Source organism: Branchiostoma floridae, chromosome 2 (genome assembly GCF_000003815.2).
Source record: "Branchiostoma floridae strain S238N-H82 chromosome 2, Bfl_VNyyK, whole genome shotgun sequence".
In the NCBI taxonomy this organism is placed as follows: domain Eukaryota; kingdom Metazoa; phylum Chordata; class Leptocardii; order Amphioxiformes; family Branchiostomatidae; genus Branchiostoma; species Branchiostoma floridae.
The window spans coordinates 11192500-11215006 of NC_049980.1; the positions used below are offsets into that span (position 1 = coordinate 11192500).

The window sequence follows — 22507 nt, forward strand, 5'->3', positions numbered from 1 at the left end:
AAACGGTTTACCTGGCGTTTTCCTATAGTATTGCAGCCAGCTTTGTATTTTTGAACGCTTGTTTTTGGACAGCATAACTCGAGAAGCTGCTGGGGTATCTTCACGATATTTGGCAGCTGCCGCTGCAGCTGTCTGATAATACAATCTACTTGTCTCATACAATGTCTTGTGAGCTGTGCTTTCCTTTATCCAACGTATTACAACTTGTTTACAGTATAATAGAACACATAAGGATATTGACACCGCACTTGCTTAAATTGTATACAAAAACGTGTACTTTGCTGGTGTATGCAAACATTGGGCTGGAGTGCAGTCTTATGTCAGCTTGCTAACTTCGGTCTGTTTCAAACAAACAATGATTATCAAGTAATGCGCGGACTTGCTGGTTGAAGGGCTGTATTCGGTGTAGCCTTAGCCGATGACCCTGATAGGTCGTTCGTTCGTTCGTTCGTCCCATAGCCTTTTAATCAGCCGTAGGCTGATTAATCAGCCGTAGGGGCAGCACAACATGTTGTGCTGTATCAATAGGCATTTTAGTCCCCTGGCGGCGCCTATCTCCTCTCCGGGGCATAGGTACCTACAGCAAATGATCTACATGTATCCATTTAATGATTAGAGATTTTGTATTAACCATTGGTTTTCTTTCAGAAAATACATCTTTCTAAAAATGAGATGAGATTTACATTACAAATGCCATTTACGACCGCTTCTAACCCACAAAATTGATAGCGGTGTACGACTTTATGACTAGTCACACGTGCACGTCTATCTTGTCATGTTCACCAGGTAACCCCTGTTCTGATACATAAGATGTTGTCAAAGGATATACTTGTTACTTTCATGAATACGAAGTATTTATTATCATCCTTCACCAGCTTCTCTGTAGGCATTGGAGTACGTTGTTTGGGTTAGGTTGTGACGGGGGAGGGCAAAAGTAGTACCTTCCAAGTCGAATCAATCGCGGATCGCCCTCCCGTCACAACTGGCCCTACCTCCAACAACTTGCCCACAGAGAGGCCGTTGGAGGAGGCTAGTGTTGTTTTTTTTTGGCTGATTTGCTTGAAACTTTATTTATTAACGAGAAGCTCAAATCGGCCTGTAGGTCACTTTTCATTGAGGTCATGAGGGAGGTAAGGGCCAGATAAAATATAACAGAGATACAGATTACGTCGAGTCCTAATAAATCTATCAGCATATATCACTACACATACATGGTACAAAACATTAGTAGAGCGAGTGCTCAGCGTTTATAGTCCGTGTCCGTTCGTCTCAATTCTTTCATCTCGTAAAGTACCATGCCTTTTGCATAAGTGAACTCTTTTCTTTCGACATAATGTTCGCCTCCCTGTGTCGCGTTAACTGTACCCCCCCCCCCCCCACACACACACACTGTGTACTTGGCAATGAAAAGTGATTCAACACTTACCTCTGTCAAATTAAGTGTAAACCTCACGCCTTAAGAGGGAAATAAGGAGAAGATAGCCTGACTATGTAAGATCAATTATCACAGTTGTCACTATTCTGCAACAGAGTGAAGTACGTGACAGCGCACAGTTACTATGAAATGGTAGGCGAAAACAAGGTCAGTTGAACTTTAATCAACTGTCGACCATTACACTACCAACTTATTGATATTGAAATCCTTTACTTATTGGACTACATTCAATTTACAATAAAGGCATTGAAGAACAAATCAAACACTTATAGTTATGTGCGACTTCTTTGGTATATTTGGGAAAAAATAAAAGGTGTCTAGATCTACATACATCCCTAATTCACACCTGAGTAGCATAGTTAGATATGCATCCAAACACTGTAACGGTTTGCAGGCAATATGGTGTGATATCGATAGCAATGAGAGTTATGCAATCAGTGAGTGGCAACCTGAAACTATCCATTTTGGTATAATCTATATTTACATCAATACACTTATACAGCATCCGAATTCAATTTTCTTTAGTTTCGTCGCTGTGCCTTTGGCTTCGGGTGTTTGGGATGTCCTCAAGGAAGATGACATCTGGATCTGCACTACTTTTATCTGGCGCATGTGCCCAAGGTTGGATGTCTGTGCGCAAAAACAGAAGCACAACAATCCCTCCGAACACGTATATCGATGCGCCAATCCAGAAGATGTTCATCCAAGCCTCTCGAGTTTGCTGAAATGAGAGGATTTCAGATATGAACCAGAGCGCCAAAACTCGAGATATCAAAAGCGGAAGTTCTGATGCAGTACCGTAACAAGTTGATAGGGTTCTACAGAGATCTAATCATTTTATCGGGGTTTATCAAGACCTACCAACATACAAAATGACAAGACAATCCATCCAGGCCTTCTCGAGTTACATGTATGTTGTTCATCTACACACACACACACACACACACACACACACACACACAGACACGCACACACACACACACACACACACAGAAACAAACATCAAAACGCTAGCAAAAACATAACCTTTCTCGCGAAGTGAACATAATGAATGTTGATGAATGGGAACAACAGATCTTTCTGAATTCTACATCATAAGAATTCCATATATAAAGAAACAATTTTTGTAAGGATGTAACGTCACTTACATTGTTGTTGGTCATAGCGCCAATGATTTCGGGCGCAATGAATCCTGGGATGGACCCGAACACGTTGGTGATGCCGAACAGTATGCCTCCGAACCGCGGGGCGATTTCAATGTGACAGATCTTAAACCCTGTACAAAACGGAAGCGGTGTTGGATTCAACGGCTACTAAGACCCCTTGCGTCAAGACATCGAACTGCAGCAACTTGGTAAATCAAAGACAGCCGCATGAATCTATACTCGTCTGTCAGAATGTTCAATAAATCGATTGATATGACCCTGAGTGTGCAGTGGCATATCTGCGCATGCTCACCTGGTGTTGACAGTCCACCAAAGCCTGCTGACAGAGCCAACATCGCCACTGCGGCTGCGCGGTCACACCCCACAAATCCAGAGATAATCAGAAAGATGGCGGGAAGGAACTGACCTATTTAACATTAGAATAACGTTACATTCAAGATCAGAAGGATATATAATTCCATTATACGGGTGCCATGAACGAATGATACCATTATGGAAAATACCCAAAGTTTCTTCAAATTTGTCAACCTTAGGTTACTAACCCATTGCCGTCAGTAGCCTCCGGGAGTTCAGTGTGTCCAGAATATCACGTGACCTGATGACGTCAATGATCCAACCTCCAGTAACAGTGAACACCCAGATGGTCAGAGGTGAGAGGGCGGAGAGAAGACCATTCTATGTATAAATGAGGTAGAACTGCATGTAACATCACACCGTCCATGTACTTATTCGACATCAAGAACTGCTATGCTGTCCTTGGTACTGAATAAATCACCGCTCACTGACTACTACCCTATCCCTGGTACGCCAAGAATTGCTACACTGTCCCTGGTACTGAATAAGATATCAAAAACTGCTACACTGTGCTTGGTACTGAATAAGACACCAAGAACTGCTACACTGTCCTTGGTACTGAATAAGACACCAAGAACTGCTACACTGTCCCTGGTACTGAATAAGACATCAAGAACTTACCTCTGCAATGTTGAATCCCAAGATGGTGGCCATATAATTAGGGAGGTTCGTCAGCATGGTGTAGTTTCCCCAGTTGTTACAGAAGTGACCAATCAGAAGGCACCACACAACTCTGGATTTTGCAAACTCCAGCCATGGCACTGGGATATCCTATGGAGGAAGACGATTTGTCAAAAGTCGAAATCCTATCTTTCTCATTAGATGACACTAGAGAGACCTGAATTAATTGTGTGGGTGGAGCCATGACGTATTGTATACCATTCCGGAACCCCGGTCACATGAACTTGTCACTCAAACAGAGAGACCAAAAACAATGTTGTAATATCCATTTTAACTGAAATGACAGCTTACGGTTTGACAAACTTCAGATATGGCATTAGAATGTCCTACTGAAGAAGAATACTACTGAAAGAATGAATGATGACATATGAGTCTGCTCGTCGACGACAGTGTCAAGTTGACATAGAGCAGTAGATTATACGATTATGTGCCTTTTGTATAAAAATTCTGTCAATTACTTGCTGTTACATGCTACGATTAATGTTTTCCACCGGTAACATATCTTTGTACCTGTGCTGACGCGAAGATTAGGCGACTTTATATATAAGACAACCAGTGTCATTTTCTGATCTAGATACCTCTTGTACATTCGTGCCGATAGAACTCTCAATGTACTCTCGTTCTTCTTCGGAGATCCTCGGGTGTTCGGCAGGTGAGTCATGCACTAGCAGCATCCAGGCCACAAACCACACCAGAGCCACGATTCCTGATATGGGCAAGAAATATGCACAAAGAGAATGATGTATGGAGTAAAATCGAGAAGCATGGAGTAAAATGGAAAAACACGTACATGTACATGTATCATGTTAACTATTTTAATAAGGGAGCAAAATACGCTGACGTCACACTTTGATAAGCTATAAAGATTAAAAGGCACGTCGTTTGTGCACGTACCATTTCGTATACATCTCCTTTTGGAATTGCATGTACACGTACTAAGAACATTCTATAATTGGGTCTGATGCTGCCATTACCGTGATGTGATATTGTTAAGATCCTACCTGTGATGTAGAAGACCCAGGGCCAGCCGATCTGGTCTATAATGTACCCAGACAGCGCCAGGGCGATCACAGTTCCAACATTCGTGCCTGAAATATATAACGTTATTCGTGTATTTAGACCTTCTGTCGGTACATAATAGTAGTCTGAATGATACATTGCACCTTGTCACTACAATTTAAGAATAACATTAATCAGACTTGTCACTTAGGAAAGTATTGAATACGACTGAGAAGGGATTGCGGATAATTGAACATATGGGTGACATATCTGGGTGTATAGGTTCCTACCTGTGCATGTGATGGACAACAGTCTGCTCCGTTCGAGAGGCGGTGCCCACTTCCCCCACATGCCGTGATGAGCGGGAAAAATCACGCCCTGAAAACAGGACAAGTCATGTCCTCACTGGTGACATAAAAGACACGGTTGCTAAAATACCAATTCCAACAAAATTGAGAAGCACAGACAAGCAGTGCAGATCTACACAGATAGGGGGCGTACCTGAAAGAAGCCCATGAAGAACCGCACAAAGAACAGGAACCAGAAATCTACTCTGGCCGCCACCGGAGTCAATAGGGTCAATATAGCACCTATCAGCATGCTTATGCCGTACACCTGTGGTGGACACAAATCATTAGAAACTGCAAATTCATAAACAAACAAATGAAGATTGAATATATACATAGCCTTAGAGCACATTCCATCTATCGTTGTCAACATTGCGAAGAAACGCAGGAAAGATCCGTACCTTCTTCCCCCCGAACTTGGTCTCCAGGTACCCTCCTGGCACCTGCATGAAGACGTACCCGTAGAAAAAGGCGCTAAGAATGCGACCTTTCTGCGTCTCGTCCCAGTCGAACTCCCCTTGGTTCTGCTGACAAAAAGTAAGAATGTTGGCAAGGTTTTTTGCAAAGAGATTGTTGTATACTATTAGTACTTTGAAATTGCACTGTAAAGTTAAGCGCATTGCAGTACTAGTCAAGTCTCGCAAAGTTCAAACCATGGGACTGGATAGAGAGGTTTTAAAAGAAGTCGCTGGATAACGCGATTCCACCCTTTTAATTTTTTTGGAGTTGTTTCTTTCTGAATGTACTTGGAATTTGGGCTATCATGTCCAGCAATAAGTTCATATTATTCTGAGGGTATATGATGTGCTTTCGCGGAATATAATGTGAGAAATCAACCCTATTGTGTAGTTCCTACTTATGATGCTGTGGTTGCAATGGCGCAATAACATAAAGCAATCAAACCATAGTTTTGTTGGCAGGGGTTGATCCGAAGCTGAATTCTCCACAGATGCTGGTGGAGCCGTCTGTTCCGTTCCCGTCAGCCTCTGCGGTCCTGATCATGGCGACTATGGCGACACTGATGTTGGAGCGGAGGATGTAGGCGTTCATCATCCCCAGGAAAAACATGGCGGTCAGGACGTAACGGGCTGGCAACCATTCACATGGCTGGGAGGGGATAAAAGACAGTTAAATAGATGTCCTCTGCTCATTTTCATGATTTCGAATAAAAAACATTATTCTGTGCCAATTTCCGTATTAAAGATCATGTCTTCTCCACCCAAGTTACACACATTAACATTGTATATAGAACTAGAGTTCGGCGACCTCATACCTCCATGAAAATTTAGAGCTTTCGTAAATTTCAGGCAATTGACCAACACATCAACATAATTCATGCATGGTGTTGTTCATCATTGACTAACGTACACATGTCACAATTATAAAATTCCCATTATTGATCATAAAGCGGTTTTGAATTTTTACATAAATTATGCAAATAAGTTCCTCATTACCATATTTGGTATCTGCTTATATTCCACCTATCATAATTAACATGTGTTACGTGTATTGAGGTCCAGTTATTGAAAACAATGGAACTATACAATTTCCTCATTAATTATGCAAGTTAAGTCCTCATTTGCATAGCATGCATATCATTGTGAACATCTTTGCCTAAGCTACCTGCATGCCTAAAATGCAGGCAATCCGTCGTTCCTTTCTGCAGTTATCCGCTTTGGAGTGTCTTGACAAAAACGCCCCTGCAGTTCCACAATTAAATGTCAGGGGACTGAAACTTGCCCAACATTTTTATGTTGCTAAAAGCTATCTACCACTTAAATGTCACGACCATATCACGTCAGTGACAAGAGATACATTGAAAAAACTGCTGATAGAATATTCTCATTAATTATGCAAATGTATTCCTGATTTGCATAATTAGTATTTTATCTTGTACAACATTGTCTAAGGTACCTACATACCAAAAATCATGAAAATCCGTTGTTCCCTTCTTGAGTTATCCTCGTCAGAAGTTTTTGACAAAAATGCCCCTGCTATCCCCAAAATAGACGCTAGGGGGCCCAAACTTATGTCATTTCTTCCTGAGCACAAGAGCTATCTAACACTTAAAAATCGTGACCATAGCATGTTCAGAACACCGAGATAGCAAAACCGGAAGTTGCGCTGCAGCACCAAGGGGAGTTGCTAGGGGGCCCAAAATCTAATCATTTCCAGCTTTCGTTACACACTACCAACACACCAAGTATGAAACCAATCCACCCAGCCGTTCTTGAGTTATCTTGTTTACACACACACAAACACACAGACACACAAACGCGGGGTAAAATATAACCTCCATGACATTTCATGGAGGTAACTACAAAGTCCTAACTTTTGGCAGAATGTCATTAACATAAATGACATTTGTATTTACATGATCTACATTGTGATGTTTACCGTTAACTAACTTACAAATGTCACAAGTATGAAATTCCTATCATGTACCGCTATTGGATGGTGGCGTTTTCGTGTTTATCATGCAAAACGTGCGCTTATGTCAATTGAGTTTTATGGACAGAAGTCATCAGATCATACACCTTTCAATGTAAATATTGAATATTTGTAAAAGGCACAATATGGGCGTGTTTTTGTTTGCCTGTTTAACAATTTGGTTGCCTCCGATAAGAGGCAAACACCTTAAAGACAATTAAAAACGCCTGATAAAAGCAGCTGCTCCTTATTACAACTTGTTCACGCAAAGCATGACCTTCTAAACTTTGCTCTCCATTTCTTGTTTTTCTTCTTGGTCAACAGATGACAGGAGGCGTAAATATGGGGATGACAGGCAAACACCTTCAAAAGCTCACACTGTCAGACGATATCTAAATGCCAAGTGTCAGAACCTTGGGACTCGTGACCAAAGATCTAAATCTCTAACATGGTACTAACCTGGTAGCATTCTCACGGGTCCCCGGTCATACTATAGCTAAGAATATGCCTTTTTCTGACAGGCTATCTTTCCTGTCAGCCTTTCTGATTACCGTAGCGAAGTAATTTAGGAACGCCGTAAAATAAAAATCATCAGTGTGCGCTAATAATGGGCCTGAGCAGGCAGGTAGGTGAACCGCAAAGCCGCAGAGAAACCCTACCAGTCTAACAAGTTACCTGACGTAGAAGACCGTAGAAAGTGATATCTGCCCTTTATGATACAGTTGATACAGGAAAGTGACAAAATATATGACGGAAGAGGAAGGCCTTTATGCGTATTTAACCCAAAAACAAGGTATGGGAAAACTAGCCACTTTATTCATACATATCAAAAGAGAATTGATTACTCTCAGGGAGTAGCCCCTCCTCCACTCTGCTCTACATGCCATTGGCTGACCTACTACTAGTGCTAGTAACTATCAAAGGTCATTAGTACCGCTGCAGTTTGCTGTCGCAGTGCAAAAATGTGCTGGAGTCGTCACTGACACGATTCTAGAAACATTGCATCAAAAACCCAGACGTCGTGATCATGACCACCGGTCTGTTAACGGCATAGATATAACCACCACTTACCTTTACCTGAATCCATACACTGAATAAGCATACACATCAAGCGTAACGTCTTTAAGACTGAGGTCCACATACCTTCTTTTTAAACTTTGCCATCACGCCTCCCTAGGTAGTATATCGCTGGGAATAAAGCAAGTTTAAAAGTGTACATGTAAGGAGGGTAGAGCCTGAACTACACCAGTGTTCTGACCGGTACTGCACTGACTGGCCTCCCGTAAACAAGTGGCCATTTATTAACTTGTCGACCCCATTTCTTTAACTGTGCACATGTGTTGTCCAGGCAGAGTTGTTTTCGGATGAAGGACATGGCTTAGGTGACAGGCTTTTACTCAACGGTCTACAACATCGTGATTGATTTTGAATAACGTAGACAAACATGCAAACTATCCAAGTTGGTTCTAGATCTACAAATGTAATAAAACGACATCGCATGACTATAGATCTACATTCGTTGATGGTAGTGATTACCCGTTAAAAACATTGCCGTCCAATGGTTGTCCTTTGTTTGACCCAACAGACCTTGATGTCTGTTAATGATTATCATAGATTAAACCTTACACGAAATCTGGCTTGTAGATCGTGCACTTTGTCACCACCGTACCACAAGAGAACAGACACAGACAGGACTGGAAAGCCGACAAGAGTCGTCCTGTTGTATACAAACAAACGAGTCTTGCAGAATGGGGTGTATCAAAAAGGTAAGGGAATTAAACATCAAGTTCTTGTGATAACAACTACCTGTTGGGGCGTGTGGTGGGTGTGTTGCCTGTGCGCGTGTGTGTGTGTTAAGGTCATTTATGTAGGGCTGTACAAATGTCAACGGTTGAAACCTTCTATGACTGAAACACAGCAAACGTCTGAAATGAGGAATGCTCATTTGCGCGAATGGTTTTGAATAACGTTACACGTATTAAACGTTCTCTTCTGAGCGGAATAAGGCACAAATCTGAACTGTTTAATCGGTGTAAACATACCGTTATATATCTTATTGCCAACCCCACCCCCAAATACGTCAAAAGCAGTCCTCATTCTAATGACCCTCTAATTAGGACTGTTCTATAACGAAGGGGGCAGCGCATTCCTAAGCGCTATTTAAGAAGTCTATGAAAGTCCTGCAAATAGAGTTGTTCTAGCATTGGTCCAATGAATTGTATCATTTTGTGTTATTCGGTGGGTCGACTTCTCTCTATTCGCAGCCAGCGGATGAATTGCAAGGCGCAAAGAAAAGAAGGACAGTGCTAAATCGCAAGGTTTGCAGCGGCTGCAATTCTGCGCTTACTCAAGTAACCTCAATACGACAGTAACTGCCCCGGGTGCGGCCATATGACTGTAGTCTTACCGTTTTGTTGTCTCCGACGAGATTTTTGGGATAAAAACCTTACCATTCTTAAACATATGTCGCATTTCTCACACACAGCCCATCGAACGTCAGAAAATGACCGATAGGCTGATGGGAGTATTTCTCTTACATCTGCTTGGAGATTATCACCGTCAAATAAACACTCCCACATGGTTTGATTCCAGGCGCAAGGCTGTGTCCAGGCTCGGCACATCCTGGTCGTGGCCTGGTTCTGGGCCTTCGCCAATGTGTACATCCTGCGCACCAACCTCAGCGTCGCCATCGTCTCCATGGTCAAGAGTAACTTCTCCGCATCCGCGGCCAGCGAGTGCACCGGTACGCAGAACAACACGCCCCCTGCCGGTTGGACGGTGAGTGGAAGGGAATACTAGTATATCTTTGTAGGATGTTGGATTGGGGTTCGGTGGACTGTTAAGTCCACCAAATCTACCTTAACGTAGAATACAAATGTACCGCTGTGCCTATCTGTTTTGCTTCTGTTTCTTTCCAATTTTCGCATTTAAGTCTTGGAAATGAATTATTGTTATTCTTTGAAGCTTACAAATGCTTGACCAAAGTATGAGCATCATTCCAGTCAAGTAATATCATAGCAGACCTACAGCACTCGAATTACAGGCTTTCAATAGAGCTTGAACTAACAAGACTGTCAGCCTCTTGTAAGCTACAAATGTGGCCATTACGAACCGTTAAATTGGAAAAATTATTGTGACCTCAATACGACAGTAATTGCTCCAGGTTCGGCCTTATCGTTTGTTGTCTCCAACGAGATTTTATAGGGACAACATGATATTACCATTGGCTGACATGTCTTGTTAGTGCATGCGGCTTAGTCTAGGGGGTGTCGAGCTACAAATGTGGCCAATACAGGAACCGTTAAACTTTCAAAAAATTTAACACTCCTCCATGTACATGTACAATATCATCTGCTTGGCAGGAAGACGGCGAGTTCGAGTGGAATGAGTGGTACCAGGGCCAGGTTCTGTCCGGGTACTTCTACGGTTACATCTGTACACAGATATTCGGCGGGTGGCTGGAGACAAGGCTGGGTGGAAAAATAGTTTGTGGTGGGTACAGACTTGCACGAGATTGTTCTCAAACTCATTATGAATTACACAATTGATTCCATATCTACAACTGGATAAACACTTCTAGTTAGAGAGATTGAATTGTCTTCAAATATTGTGTACCTGGATGTCTAACCTTCATAAACTAGTACCTTTTGTACACACACGTTATAGGCATGTCCATATCTTTGTGCTAACAAATTGTATATTCAGAACTAGACGTACATATTTCAAACACAAGCATTACAATGTCTTCAGAATGATTTGAATGTACACCAGCAACCATTGATATTCACATTCACACACATTGAATCACGAGTTTCCACCATGTTTCCAATTTTGTTGGAGTGCGTTGCCATTCACAGCGCTACACCTGTGCCCGCGCGCCACAGACAGGTGGTCAATCAACTCAATTTAGGAGGGTAACCAATCGGAGGAGTTATGCAAATGAGAACGAATGCTAATGAGGGCAGGGTGTAAAAATGGGAGATATTATCACTAGGGCTGGGTACCGGTACAGAAAATTCAGGTCCAGGTCCGGTTCAGGTCCAGAGGATCAGGTCCAGGTCCTTACCTGAACCTGGACCTGATTCAGTATGACTCATGCCAATGGTCCATTTCACTACAAAGAAATCTGTTTGGTGGAGTATGAGACTTACACTGGCGTTTTAAAATCCTACAACGCTAACTTCACCTGTACGATTGGCTGTAAAACTTGGTAGACATTACTATTAACTCTACTCTAGTACTTCACTCTTATTTTCTTCCACCTACAAGCGCCAAAACGTGTGAATGCCTGACAAAATAATCTCTTAATTTTCTAATCGGTCCAACGTCCGGTCCACCCAATTTTTTCAGGTCCGGTTTTTCTGGACCGGTCCAATAAGAAAAACCGGTTTTGTACCGGTACGCTGTACCGATACCCAGCCCTAATTATCACAAAAGGTTCACAGTTTGACTTTGGGGAGGAAAAGCAAGACTCGGGTGGTTCGGAGAAATAGGCGAAATGTCAGGTAGAATAGGGATGTGAAGAATGGGGATGTGAAGAGAAGGATAGTATTTTTACCCTTACCACCAACCCTCCCTCTTTCTGAGGGCTCGGGAAAAGTATTCGCCTCGCTCTCTGGTCAGGGATGGAGATTTTTTCCGCACTCCTTATCCCCCATCACCTGTCTTGGGCACAGGAGATGGTTGTGGCGGTGTGAATTTTCCACTGTTATAGATACCGAACATTTGTGAATGGAACTGAGGAAACAATTTACATCAGGGCGCATCAACATTCTCTCACCGGGGGACGAGTCCAATTTTTAAGTTATGGAGTAGTACAATTCTTCATATTGCATTCTCCAGGTACCAGTCAGCTGTTGGGAGGCCTGTTCACCCTGCTGACCCCCGTGGCAGCCCGGGGAGGCGTGTACGCGCTGCTCGCCATCAGGATTCTGGTCGGCTTCGTCGCGGTACGGGATTGTTTACAAAGAAATACGTCAATGTCAGTCCAATCAATCAATTTTGATTGCAATTAAAGCTAGCAATAAGGTTAAAGATCTCTCCTAGAAAAAAGTGTACTAAAAGCAATTCAAAGCTCCTGTTGATCTTTTCCAGGGCATCACATACCCGACACACCATGGCATGTGGGGCAAATGGGCACCAATATACGAGAGGAGCAGGCTCATGTCCATAACCATGGCAGGTAAGCTATTTACAATTCTAATTCTTTGTTTGTGACAACAAAGTTGCTTTATGTTGGAATTTGTTGATTAACTGGTTTTGGTATGTTATGTGATGTTATTGTCTATTACTGCACATCTCAACTACCCAAGTAAACGCAGAATGTAGGCTGGCACATACAATGTCAATGAGTCTTCAGCTTTTTCTACGCATTATGTATTTCTCAGAAGTATATGTATTTCTTCTAACTGTATGATCAGGCAATGAGAATTACTGTAGAGTACTGTTAAATGATTGTGCCAATTATTGTAATTAGGTGCGAACTTCGGGACTGTGATCGTCCTGCCGCTGTCCGGATACCTGGCGGACACGTACGGCTGGGAGTCTGTCTTCTACGTCACAGGTACGTCATCTAACCATCATGGTCAGTACCGGTCCGGCAGTCTAAAGCACCGTCACAAATCAAGAACTGTGCTCGGGAGAGGAATGTAAGGAACACATCGTCTGTAGACAGACGTTTGCTATTTCCAGTAAGGGACCGGTTGCAAAAATACTGAAATACGTCGTTCGACCGTCAGGCGATCAGGGCATTCTTGGTCTACTCGCGCGAGTGTCCTGCAAAATCTAGTTACGGAAAAGGCTGTCTTAGACCCATGTAAGCTTGTGGGAGGTTGGCTCTGTTACAGCCTGTTTGAAAATTCGACGACATCAAAATCGTACGACGAACGCGACAGCGTTGTAGGCAAACCTGTCGAGGATTGCAAGCGTCATTGAAAACACTGACATGAGAGTGTGCATGTTACAGGTTGCATCCCCATCCTATGGTTCGTGTTCTGGGTCATCTTCGTGTACGACTCCCCCTCCAGTCACCCCAGGATCGACCCGGAGGAGGCCAAGTACATCGAAAGTCACATCGAGACCAGGGAGGTGGTAAGAGACCAAAAACACAAGGCGATATGTGGAGAAGATTCAGATAGACGCATAGATGCGTGCCTGCGAAATAACTCGTACAATAATCTGTGTTTTGTGCTTTATAGCACAGAAGATCTGTTAGAAAATAAAGCCAGCTGATAGACAGTAACTCTGAAACTAACGTCAATACTCTCCAAACAGTGGTTCGGCTCCGGCTGTTTTGATGTGTTTTAGGCGTTTTTGTTATGCTGTTTCTGTTTTGTGATGTTTTCTAAGTCCCTGGGCCATAAAGAAAACAGTACAAAATAGAAACAGTCGGAGACGAACCTCTGCTGGGAGAGTAGGAAAATAGAACAATGGGAGTACTCAAAAAGGTATTTCAATGACACGGTTCGTGTAGATATTAAACACGTATTTGTCTTGCACTAGAAAAGTCCTCCCGTCCCGTGGCTGAAGTTGGCCCGATGTGTGCCACTCTGGGCCATCGTGATCGGCCACACTTGTTCCAACTGGGGCTTCTACACCATGCTGACCAACCTGCCCACCTACCTCAAGCAAATCCTGGGGTTCGACATCAAGGCGGTAAGTAGCATGTAACCCTGTCACACAGAGCCGACTGTGGCATCCCAACCTTTTCCAGACCACGGCTTGGACTGTTAGTCATCTTCTTTCGTGTCATGAACAAGACTGGGACAAGATCGACTATGTCATCTAATACAGTCAAACCTGTCTATAGTGGCCACTCAAGGGACCGGACAAATTTGGCCACTATAGACAGGTGGCCTCTGTATAGAGGTGGCAACTTGTAGATAAAATACCCAAGGGACAGACAAAAAGTGGCCACTATGGACAGGTGGCCCCTCTGTAGAGGTGGCCCCTAATACAGGTTTGACTGTAGTTTCTGAAAGTCTATGCGACAACCGACGATAAATTTTGAAAAATCAGAGTCAGCGAAGTCACATTCTGCTTAAATGCGATCAGAGGAGGGAACTAGAGCTAGAATAGAATAAATTCCGGGCTACTCCCAACCCAGTGCTGACTTTGGTTTGGGAATGGTCGGAAACAAAGTCGTGGGGAGGTCCTGAATATGTGACGTGGGGTCATTAGGATGTTGCTTTGTTATGGTATAGCAGAGACAACAGTCTAATAAAAGCAATCTCAAGGTTGATGTCACAAAATTATGCTTCGATAGCGTATTCGTATACCATAGAAACTCCTATCGTGACATGTTAAATTCTGAAGAAAGGATCTAGGAAATTGATTATGTTTGCTTGTTTATTTACTTCTTACCAATCTAGAATGGTTTCCTGTCGGCCCTCCCTCACCTCGCCCTGATGGTGTTCGTAATGACAGGAGGGTTCGTCACTGATTACATCAGGAAACATTGGGTCAGCACGCTCACCGCCCGCAGGATCATGACCTTCCTCGGTACGTATGGTCGGAAGTCGGAACATTCACCTGCACAGAGCCTACTCTGGCGGGCTATGCTAATTAAAACGGGCTGAGATGCATTTTTTTTTTTTTTTTTTTTTTTTTTTTTTCAAGGCTTTATTAGTAAAACAAATAATACATTTGTCAACAACAGAGTATCTAAGCTACTATTGTACATGGAGTAATTTGAAGTACTAGTGAAATACACAATAGGTAATGCGCATGGAAGAAGTATCATTGTCTATATAAGAATTTCTCTCATGTACTTATATAGGCTATTATGTATAACCAATATACACCACATGGTTGCCCCAATTGTCATGGAATAATTATGATACATGTAGATGGTTATCAAAAACAACAAGTAACTTTTAACATTCGGGACTTTTTCTTTCATAACAATGTATAGTTTACAGTATGTTATAACACAGTAGATCTAGACTGGACTAGAACTATAGTTTACATACTATGGGTTTAACAGTTGTTGTTGCTTTTTATGAGCTTAAAAATTATTATTTAAGTACATAGAAGTAAACATTACAGAACATGAAGTCTGTTTTTGAGTTCACAATTGAAGATGTTAGATAAGTTATGGCCTGAAATTGGCCGTGGGCACTTTGTAGAAAAAATCCATGTTTTAAAGATAACCCACTTTGCTATAGATATTATTCGTATTCTTTTCTTCAGGATATTTTCGTTTATTGGCTGGTTTACCTTTCCCAGTATCATCTCTTCAAAATCAATATAAGGGTTACTGGGGCTAAATGGTACAGAAGTATGTACTAAATTCCACAGGTTAGTTAGCCTTTTACATTCCAGGAACATATGTTTATAGTTGTCAACATGACCACTGTCACATAATTTACATACAGGATCAATTACTTGACCATCTTCATCTTGTATTCTCCATTTGCTTAATTTCTCACCACATGGTAAAATTTGATGAAGTAGTTTGTAATTAAGCTCTGCTATTTGTGTTTCTTTACATGAAGTTGTGCCTAGCATTTTCCAAATCTTCTTCCAATTAAGTGAGTATATATCAAAATGTGTCTGCCATTTCTGTTGGCAGTTTGGAACTATAAATATTTGTAACATAAGGTTTTGGTATATCACAGAAGTTTTTGGAAAATCTAAGGCTGGTGTTTCTAACGTTTCTCTTTCGATACAACAATTTTTACGTATGGCTCTTTTTACAATGAGCAATTCACACATCCAGTTATGTTTCTTGGTAAGTTTTCGGAACACCTCTCTGTCACTTATAAAAGTACCATTTTGTAAAATATCCTGTATATAAACAAAACCAGAGTTAATCCAATGTGGGTACAAGAGTGTTTTCCCCCCTGATACAATATGCTTGTTTCCCCAGATAATCTGGTTTGTGTCACAATTGCTTTTAGCTTTGTACCATGCATAGATAACTTGCTTATAAAAGAGGGGTACATTACACAGGTATTTGTCTTCAATGCAACTCATTTGAAACACAAAATTCAAGTCTATATCTAAGGAAGATAAGTAGTGTAAAGGGATATATCTCCAAGAACCCTTACCATTAAGTAAACGTTTAACCCAAGACGCCAAGAGAGCATCTTTCACACTATGTATGTCTAGCATTTTTAAACCTCCCTGTTCATAGTTGCCAATGAGAGTTTTCCGTTTAATTTTGTCCTTTTTTCCACTCCACACAAAGTTAAAAAAGGCAGTATTTAGCTCCTTTAACACTATTGTTGGTGTTGGAAGAATGTTCATTACATATGTTATCTTTGCAGCTGCCAATGCCTTTACAATGGTTATTTTCCCAAATAAAGTAAGATTCCTTTGGCACCATGTATTGAGAACTGTTTTAACTTGTTTTACCTTGTCATCCCAGTTTAATTTCATTAGTTGTTCCTTGCTATGACCAAAATTTACACCAAGTGACTTAATTACAGAAGGCCATTGGATACCTGCTATTTCATCTTTTCTGTGTTTCCATATACCTAGCCACAGTCCTTTTGTTTTAGCTTTGTTTAAGTTGGGTCCAGCCACATTAGAGAATGAGCTGAGGCACTCAAGTGTTTCATACAGTGAGTCTTCAGTGGACAAGAAAACAGTGGTATCATCTGCCACCTGGCACATCTTAATTTCTGCTTCATCTACTGTGACACCTTTGATATTTTGGTTATTTTGTATGCTATAAAATAGGATCTCTGCTACAAGAAGAAACAGTAGCGCACTTAATGGGCATCCTTGTCTTATACCCCGCTGCAGTTGTATACTAGCGGCTTTCCAGCCATTGTTGATGACTGAGGCCAGACAGTCAGAATACATGATCTTTACCCAGTTTACAAAATTTGGGCCAAAGTTAAATTTCTCTAATACCTTAAACATAAAATTGTGCTCCACACAATCAAATGCTTTCTCAAAATCTATGAATAGTACAATACCTGTCTTATTTTTGGAGTCACAGAAGTCAATTATATCTTGAATTAATCTAACATTTTGTCCTATGAAACGTCCTTTTATGTAAGCACACTGGTCCTTATTTATTAGATCTTTCAGTAGAGGTTTAATTCTATTTGCCATGACAAAAGCAAGTATCTTATAATCGGTATTTAGGAGGCTTATAGGTCTCCAATTGCTAAGTGATTCCATGTCTCCATTTTTGTGTATCAATCTTAGTAGGGCCTTTCTGAAGGAGGGTGGTAGTTTTCCTTCACTGAGTGCATTGTAAATAACAGAGTGCACTAAAACTCCAATTGAAGGCCAGAACAGTTTGTAAAATTCAGGTGGAAGCCCATCAGGGCCAGGTGTTTTACCTTGTTTCATGCTTGTTACAGCTTCTTCACACTCATGTAATGTGATTGGTTTGTCACACTCCTGCTTTTCTTGTTCAGATAGTATGTTTGGAATATTCATAGATCCCAGGAAGTCTTCAATTTTGTCTTCGGGTACCTTTTTAGAGGAGTATAGAGTTTGATAAAAGCTTCTACACTCTTTTAATATCTCTGCTTGGTCATGTATTTTTTCATTGTCTCTCACTAGCGAGGTTATACAATTTTGACTTTGCTTCTTGTTTTCTAAGCTCAAAAAGTACTTGGATGGTCTTTCACCTTCTGCAATATATCTTGCTTTTGCTGAGATGCATTTTAGTGGACATGGCATCAAGCCAGCTGTCAGCCAATCAGAGAACCACAGCTTTTTAATTAGAGTCATAGCCGATTCTCTGATTGGCTGAAAGTTAGAGAACATGGCCATCAAAGTGTTTAGCAGAGCTCGAGCCTAATTGTATAGGCCACGGAGAGAATCTGCGTAGGAGAATGAGTGGGAAGCATGAAGAGATAACGTTAGATAAAGGTTTAAAAGTATAACAATGGAATCGAATGATGGATTTGACATTAAAAACATTGTGGTCATACATAATCATGCACACTTCCACAACAGGCTATCTGGCGCAAGAAAAGAGCATTCGATAGGTATTGAACAATATACTCTACCTCGTGTCATAATAGGACAAATCCCACCGGCCATTTTCTTCGTGTTGGCGGGGTACGTGGGCTGTGACCGGGCTGCAGGTGTGGCGATGCTGGCCCTGTCCGTGGCGTTTGGTGGGCTGGCTGTCCCTGGGTTTAAGGTATGTCCTAGTGATTGACGTGAAAACGTCCGTAATAAAGAATACGACTTAATCTAGCCTGCGTCGTAGATGGAGTGCATGATGGCAATTTGGAAACTACTAGTATGTTCTGGTACTACATCCAATTGTTGTCGTCATCTTCTACATTGGAACAACATATCTCCTTCAAAGTAAAGGAATTGAAGTCAAGTGGAAAATCACCAAGGCTATTGCTATACATAGAAGCAGTGTTACACCGATACTGAGTCTAAAACATTGATTTGAATCATACTTTATATGACACTATGTGTATTTTGTTTTCAGTTGTCACATGTTGAGTTGGCCCCCCGGTTCGGAGGAATCCTGTACGGCATCACTAACACCTTCGGTAACATCCCCGGCTTCGTCACGCCGCTGGTGGTCGGCACACTCACCAACAACAATGTAAGTATGATGTTGTCATCTATTCATTTGAGCTCAAGTCAGTAACTTACCATACTTTCTGATACGGAACATTCAATCGTGGAGGAAGGACGAAATCAGCAGTTTCCATTTATTCCATGGAGATCAATGGACATGATTTCTAACCAAACTGTACGGAAAATAACGTTACACATATATCCCTGTCGAATCATTCGGAATGATGAAATATTGCTCAGTTAGTTATATTTTTCAGATTTGACATCATTATCCTTCAATAAAATTCCACGTTTCCGTTCTATACCAGTCTTTTGTCAAGGTTCTATCCAGTCTTTTATCATGCAACATTACCCAAACCTGACACAACAAATCCACGGAACTTGTGCCGAATTTCTCAAACTCCATAATATTCCACTTCTGCAAATTATAGCCTTCAAGATGGCGCGGGTTTACTGTTTACCCCAAACTCCAAGGAAATTTTTTCCAAATTGACCTTGTAACCTTAATTTACGACGGGTAACACGAATTAGAACTTAACTTTGGGGATGTACTAAGCATAGTATAGTAAGCTATGAAACCTTACCGTGTTGTTTTCTTCAACACTTGAACTTGTTGTCCACCCCCAGCAAACCCGCGAGGCGTGGCAGACCGTGTTCTGGATCGGTGCGGGGATCTACGTGTTCGGCGGGCTGGTGGTGCTGGTGTTCCTGCGTACCGACGTGCAGGACTGGGCTAAGGACCCGGAGGAGGAAAAGGGCGCTAACGCAGACGGACTCCCTTCTGACATGAACACCGCTTCTGACTTAAAACTGGACAACTCTTCCACAAGAACCAGTACAACTCGACTGTAGATGGTGGTGTTTTCAAATAAGCCATGAATAGTTTGAAGTACATGTACTAGGTACTTTAATTCAATGGTAAGACAGCTAGAACTTTGTTAACCATTGTTAGCTTATGTTTTAACACAATTGGAATGATACTTGTAACAAAGTTATATCCTTTCTAGTTATTTGTAAGCACTTTATCATTCAAGAGGATAGTTCTAATAGTTCTCTATTATTAACAAAAAGAGCTCTCTGTAGTAAGAGGTAGATTAAAAGTAGAATGAAAATCGGGATGTAACTAACTCTACTTCACCCTACTATTAACTGTTAATGCCATTTTTGATTATTCCGCTAACTTGGATCATACAACAGCAAAGAGTATTATATATACGATGTAACCATAGCTAATGAACAAGAACAAAGCAATTCAGTGTTTCTGAACTTTTAATTCAATGGAAACATTACAAAGTCAACTGTGATAAAGACTACACATATACTCAGCTGCATGATGTTTGTCAACCCCGTCAAGCCGTATCTATCTTGAAGACAAAGAGTAGAAAGCCAGACAAATGGATTTTTTGTTGTTTTTATGAACATCCTATAGGAAATGGCTTTGCAACTGGATAGGAGGTGGCTCTCAACAACACAAATATGAATGGTTTGATGAGAAAGTATGCCTGCTTTTTTATATAAATCCTGGAATGCTAACTAATGTTTCGTAACTGTTATAGCAGATGGTAACAATGACATTGTGTCCCTCAAGGCAGCATCCTTGGTACACCCTAAGAAAATATGTCACTTATATCTTACTCCAGTGTCTCTTCCATACTTTTGGAAATATGTTAATACAGACATGAATGTTATGGTGCAAACAGAGCTACTTAATATGGAATTGGTCTGGCTGGTATCGGCTCTAAGTCATGAATTCCATCTTTATCCACCATCCGTACACTGAAGGTGGGCAGGTTCACTATGAATCGCTTCTGGATCTGTGGGGAAGGAAAAGAAGGGAGTTACAGAAATATGAGTTTTCTACTGGTATTACAAACAAGCAACTTGCCAACATTCCCAGGAAAACTTGGGTTATAGTTATAGCTAAGGTAAGGTTCTAGTATTGGTCTTTGGACGTGGTGTTCAGTTGTCTAGGTGTCGAGTTGCCAATGAGGTGAGCTGTACTCTCCAAGCAACGGGTTTTTGGACAGGGTTACGTAGTGGCCCTTATTTTCCTCCCTGAAAGTAATTGTAGTTGCTACTAACCCCCAACCAAAACATCTGCTTGGGGAGATACAGCTCAAGAATCCAACATATGATAACAGGCATTAAGCTGCCTTCAGGTCAGGGCTGTCGCCAGCTTCTAATTTTTTTCCACTCATTGTTTGGAAGCTCATGTTGTTTGTTTTTCTTGTTAAAAGTGTCATTTTAAGCCCATGACAATAAAGCTTCAACAGTTCTATGTCATGAAGTTCAGATTTTGGGGAAGGAAAGAGTGATATTTTTTTCAGTCCCAACAAGCAAATTTCTATCCTGGGATGGAGGGACAGGTTCTGGAAACAGCCCTGCTTCAGGTACAAAATAAGTGCAGGTGATGAGAACTAAACTCACCTCAGCAATGGCCTTGTGCAGCAATTCTACAGCCTCATCTTTGGTCATGTCTGTCAGGAAAAATAACAAAATTCTCTCAGAACACAAGCGGATACAACATTGGTAGCATCCTCATTCAGTACAAACATAAACAATGATCAAATGAACAATACAGTTAAGTCCATAAACAGTTTGAAAGAATAAAAAGGTTGTTGTGTAACAAAGAAGGCTGGGTTCAATACAGTAAAGTGTTTTGAAATCTAACACCAACCTTCCCTGTAGTATTTGTCAAAGATGCTCAGCACGAAGAAACCCCCATAGCCGTGTGCTGCAAACGGCACCTTGTTGAGTGAGGCCAGGTAGTCCAGGAAGTACAGCTGGGGGCCTGCTGTCTCATCATGGCCAGCAATCAGGAGGTTCACAAAGTACGGGGTCTGTGCAACAACAGCAGTGAATTCATTTCAAGGAACATGTTGTAAGAGACTCATATAAAGTTTGGCATTCAACTCATAATGTTCTGGAAGTGTAGCTTTGCAGTAAATGAAATAATTTTCAATCAGTTTTTACTCTAGGACAGCAAATGTCTTGACTATCAATTTTTGCAATTGTGGAAGGTAGATGAATTTCTAGTCCTCTGAAAACCCACAGGAAAACTTGTTTGCATCTTCATAAGTAGATTTACAGTTCAACTGCACATGCATGGCGAGATGCATTCTGGAAAATATGTCTCAAAGTTGAGGTCCACTTACTTGTAAAACTTTCTTGCCTATAGCTAGACCATGCTTCATACATGTCCAGATGTGTTAATGTTTATGGTACAGGGGCCTTAAACTTTGATATATTATGCACAAAGCATCTTGCTGCATCTAAACCATGAACAGACTTGTTGATGAAAATCATACCACATAGTACATTATCAGAACATTATAGATGTCCTTACCGAGCTGCGCAGGTAGTCTGCCATGTTTTTCCTGGTGAAGTTGGCAGCAGCGTGGGGTGACAGGGTGTAACCTGGTACATAAAAGGTAGGATTAAATCATCATATCAATAACAATTACGTACAAAAAATAAATAAAAAATTCTGCTGACCCCTCACAATGGATACACCTGTAGACTTTGGCTAGTACACTGCCATGTACTAACGAGTCTAACGTCATTGCATAAATTTGATTGGTTTC

The 22507-nt window shown here is 41.4% G+C and overlaps 3 protein-coding genes across 5 annotated transcripts in view; 1 reads left to right on the forward strand and 2 right to left on the reverse strand.

Annotated features, from left to right (window-relative positions):
• Positions 1 to 1420: 1420 nt before the first annotated feature.
• Positions 1421 to 14929, reverse strand: LOC118404902 (sialin-like). 3 transcript variants are annotated; one of them, XM_035804301.1, is made up of 12 exons: positions 14775 to 14929; positions 5886 to 6089; positions 5384 to 5509; positions 5137 to 5250; positions 4926 to 5013; positions 4638 to 4724; positions 4215 to 4342; positions 3577 to 3726; positions 3144 to 3276; positions 2894 to 3007; positions 2584 to 2711; positions 1421 to 2156 (listed from the first exon to the last, which is right to left on the reverse strand). In XM_035804301.1, exons 2-12 carry the CDS (start codon positions 6048 to 6050, stop codon positions 1947 to 1949), a joined length of 1443 nt encoding a protein of 480 aa, XP_035660194.1. In that variant the 5' UTR covers positions 6051 to 6089; positions 14775 to 14929; the 3' UTR covers positions 1421 to 1946. The 3 variants fall into 3 exon arrangements, with proteins under 3 accessions (XP_035660194.1, XP_035660187.1, XP_035660180.1); XM_035804294.1 differs by lacking the exon at positions 14775 to 14929 and adding an exon at positions 10768 to 10882; XM_035804287.1 differs by lacking the exon at positions 14775 to 14929 and adding an exon at positions 8556 to 8748.
• LOC118404939 (sialin-like) lies at positions 8190 to 20312 on the forward strand. The gene is made up of 13 exons (XM_035804339.1): positions 8190 to 8205; positions 9057 to 9178; positions 10005 to 10190; positions 10775 to 10904; positions 12255 to 12361; positions 12507 to 12594; positions 12889 to 12975; positions 13378 to 13502; positions 13914 to 14066; positions 14783 to 14912; positions 18404 to 18525; positions 18829 to 18948; positions 19551 to 20312. Exons 2-13 carry the CDS (start codon positions 9161 to 9163, stop codon positions 19773 to 19775), a joined length of 1491 nt encoding a protein of 496 aa, XP_035660232.1. The 5' UTR covers positions 8190 to 8205; positions 9057 to 9160; the 3' UTR covers positions 19776 to 20312.
• LOC118404925 (proteasome subunit beta type-2-like) overlaps positions 20175 to 22507 on the reverse strand; it is a gene marked incomplete in the record, with an annotated part of 3434 nt that continues 1101 nt past the window's right edge. Inside the window, 4 exon segments of the mRNA XM_035804313.1 lie at positions 20175 to 20737; positions 21351 to 21400; positions 21601 to 21763; positions 22270 to 22340. Coding sequence (XP_035660206.1) covers positions 20630 to 20737; positions 21351 to 21400; positions 21601 to 21763; positions 22270 to 22340 — 392 coding nt within the window.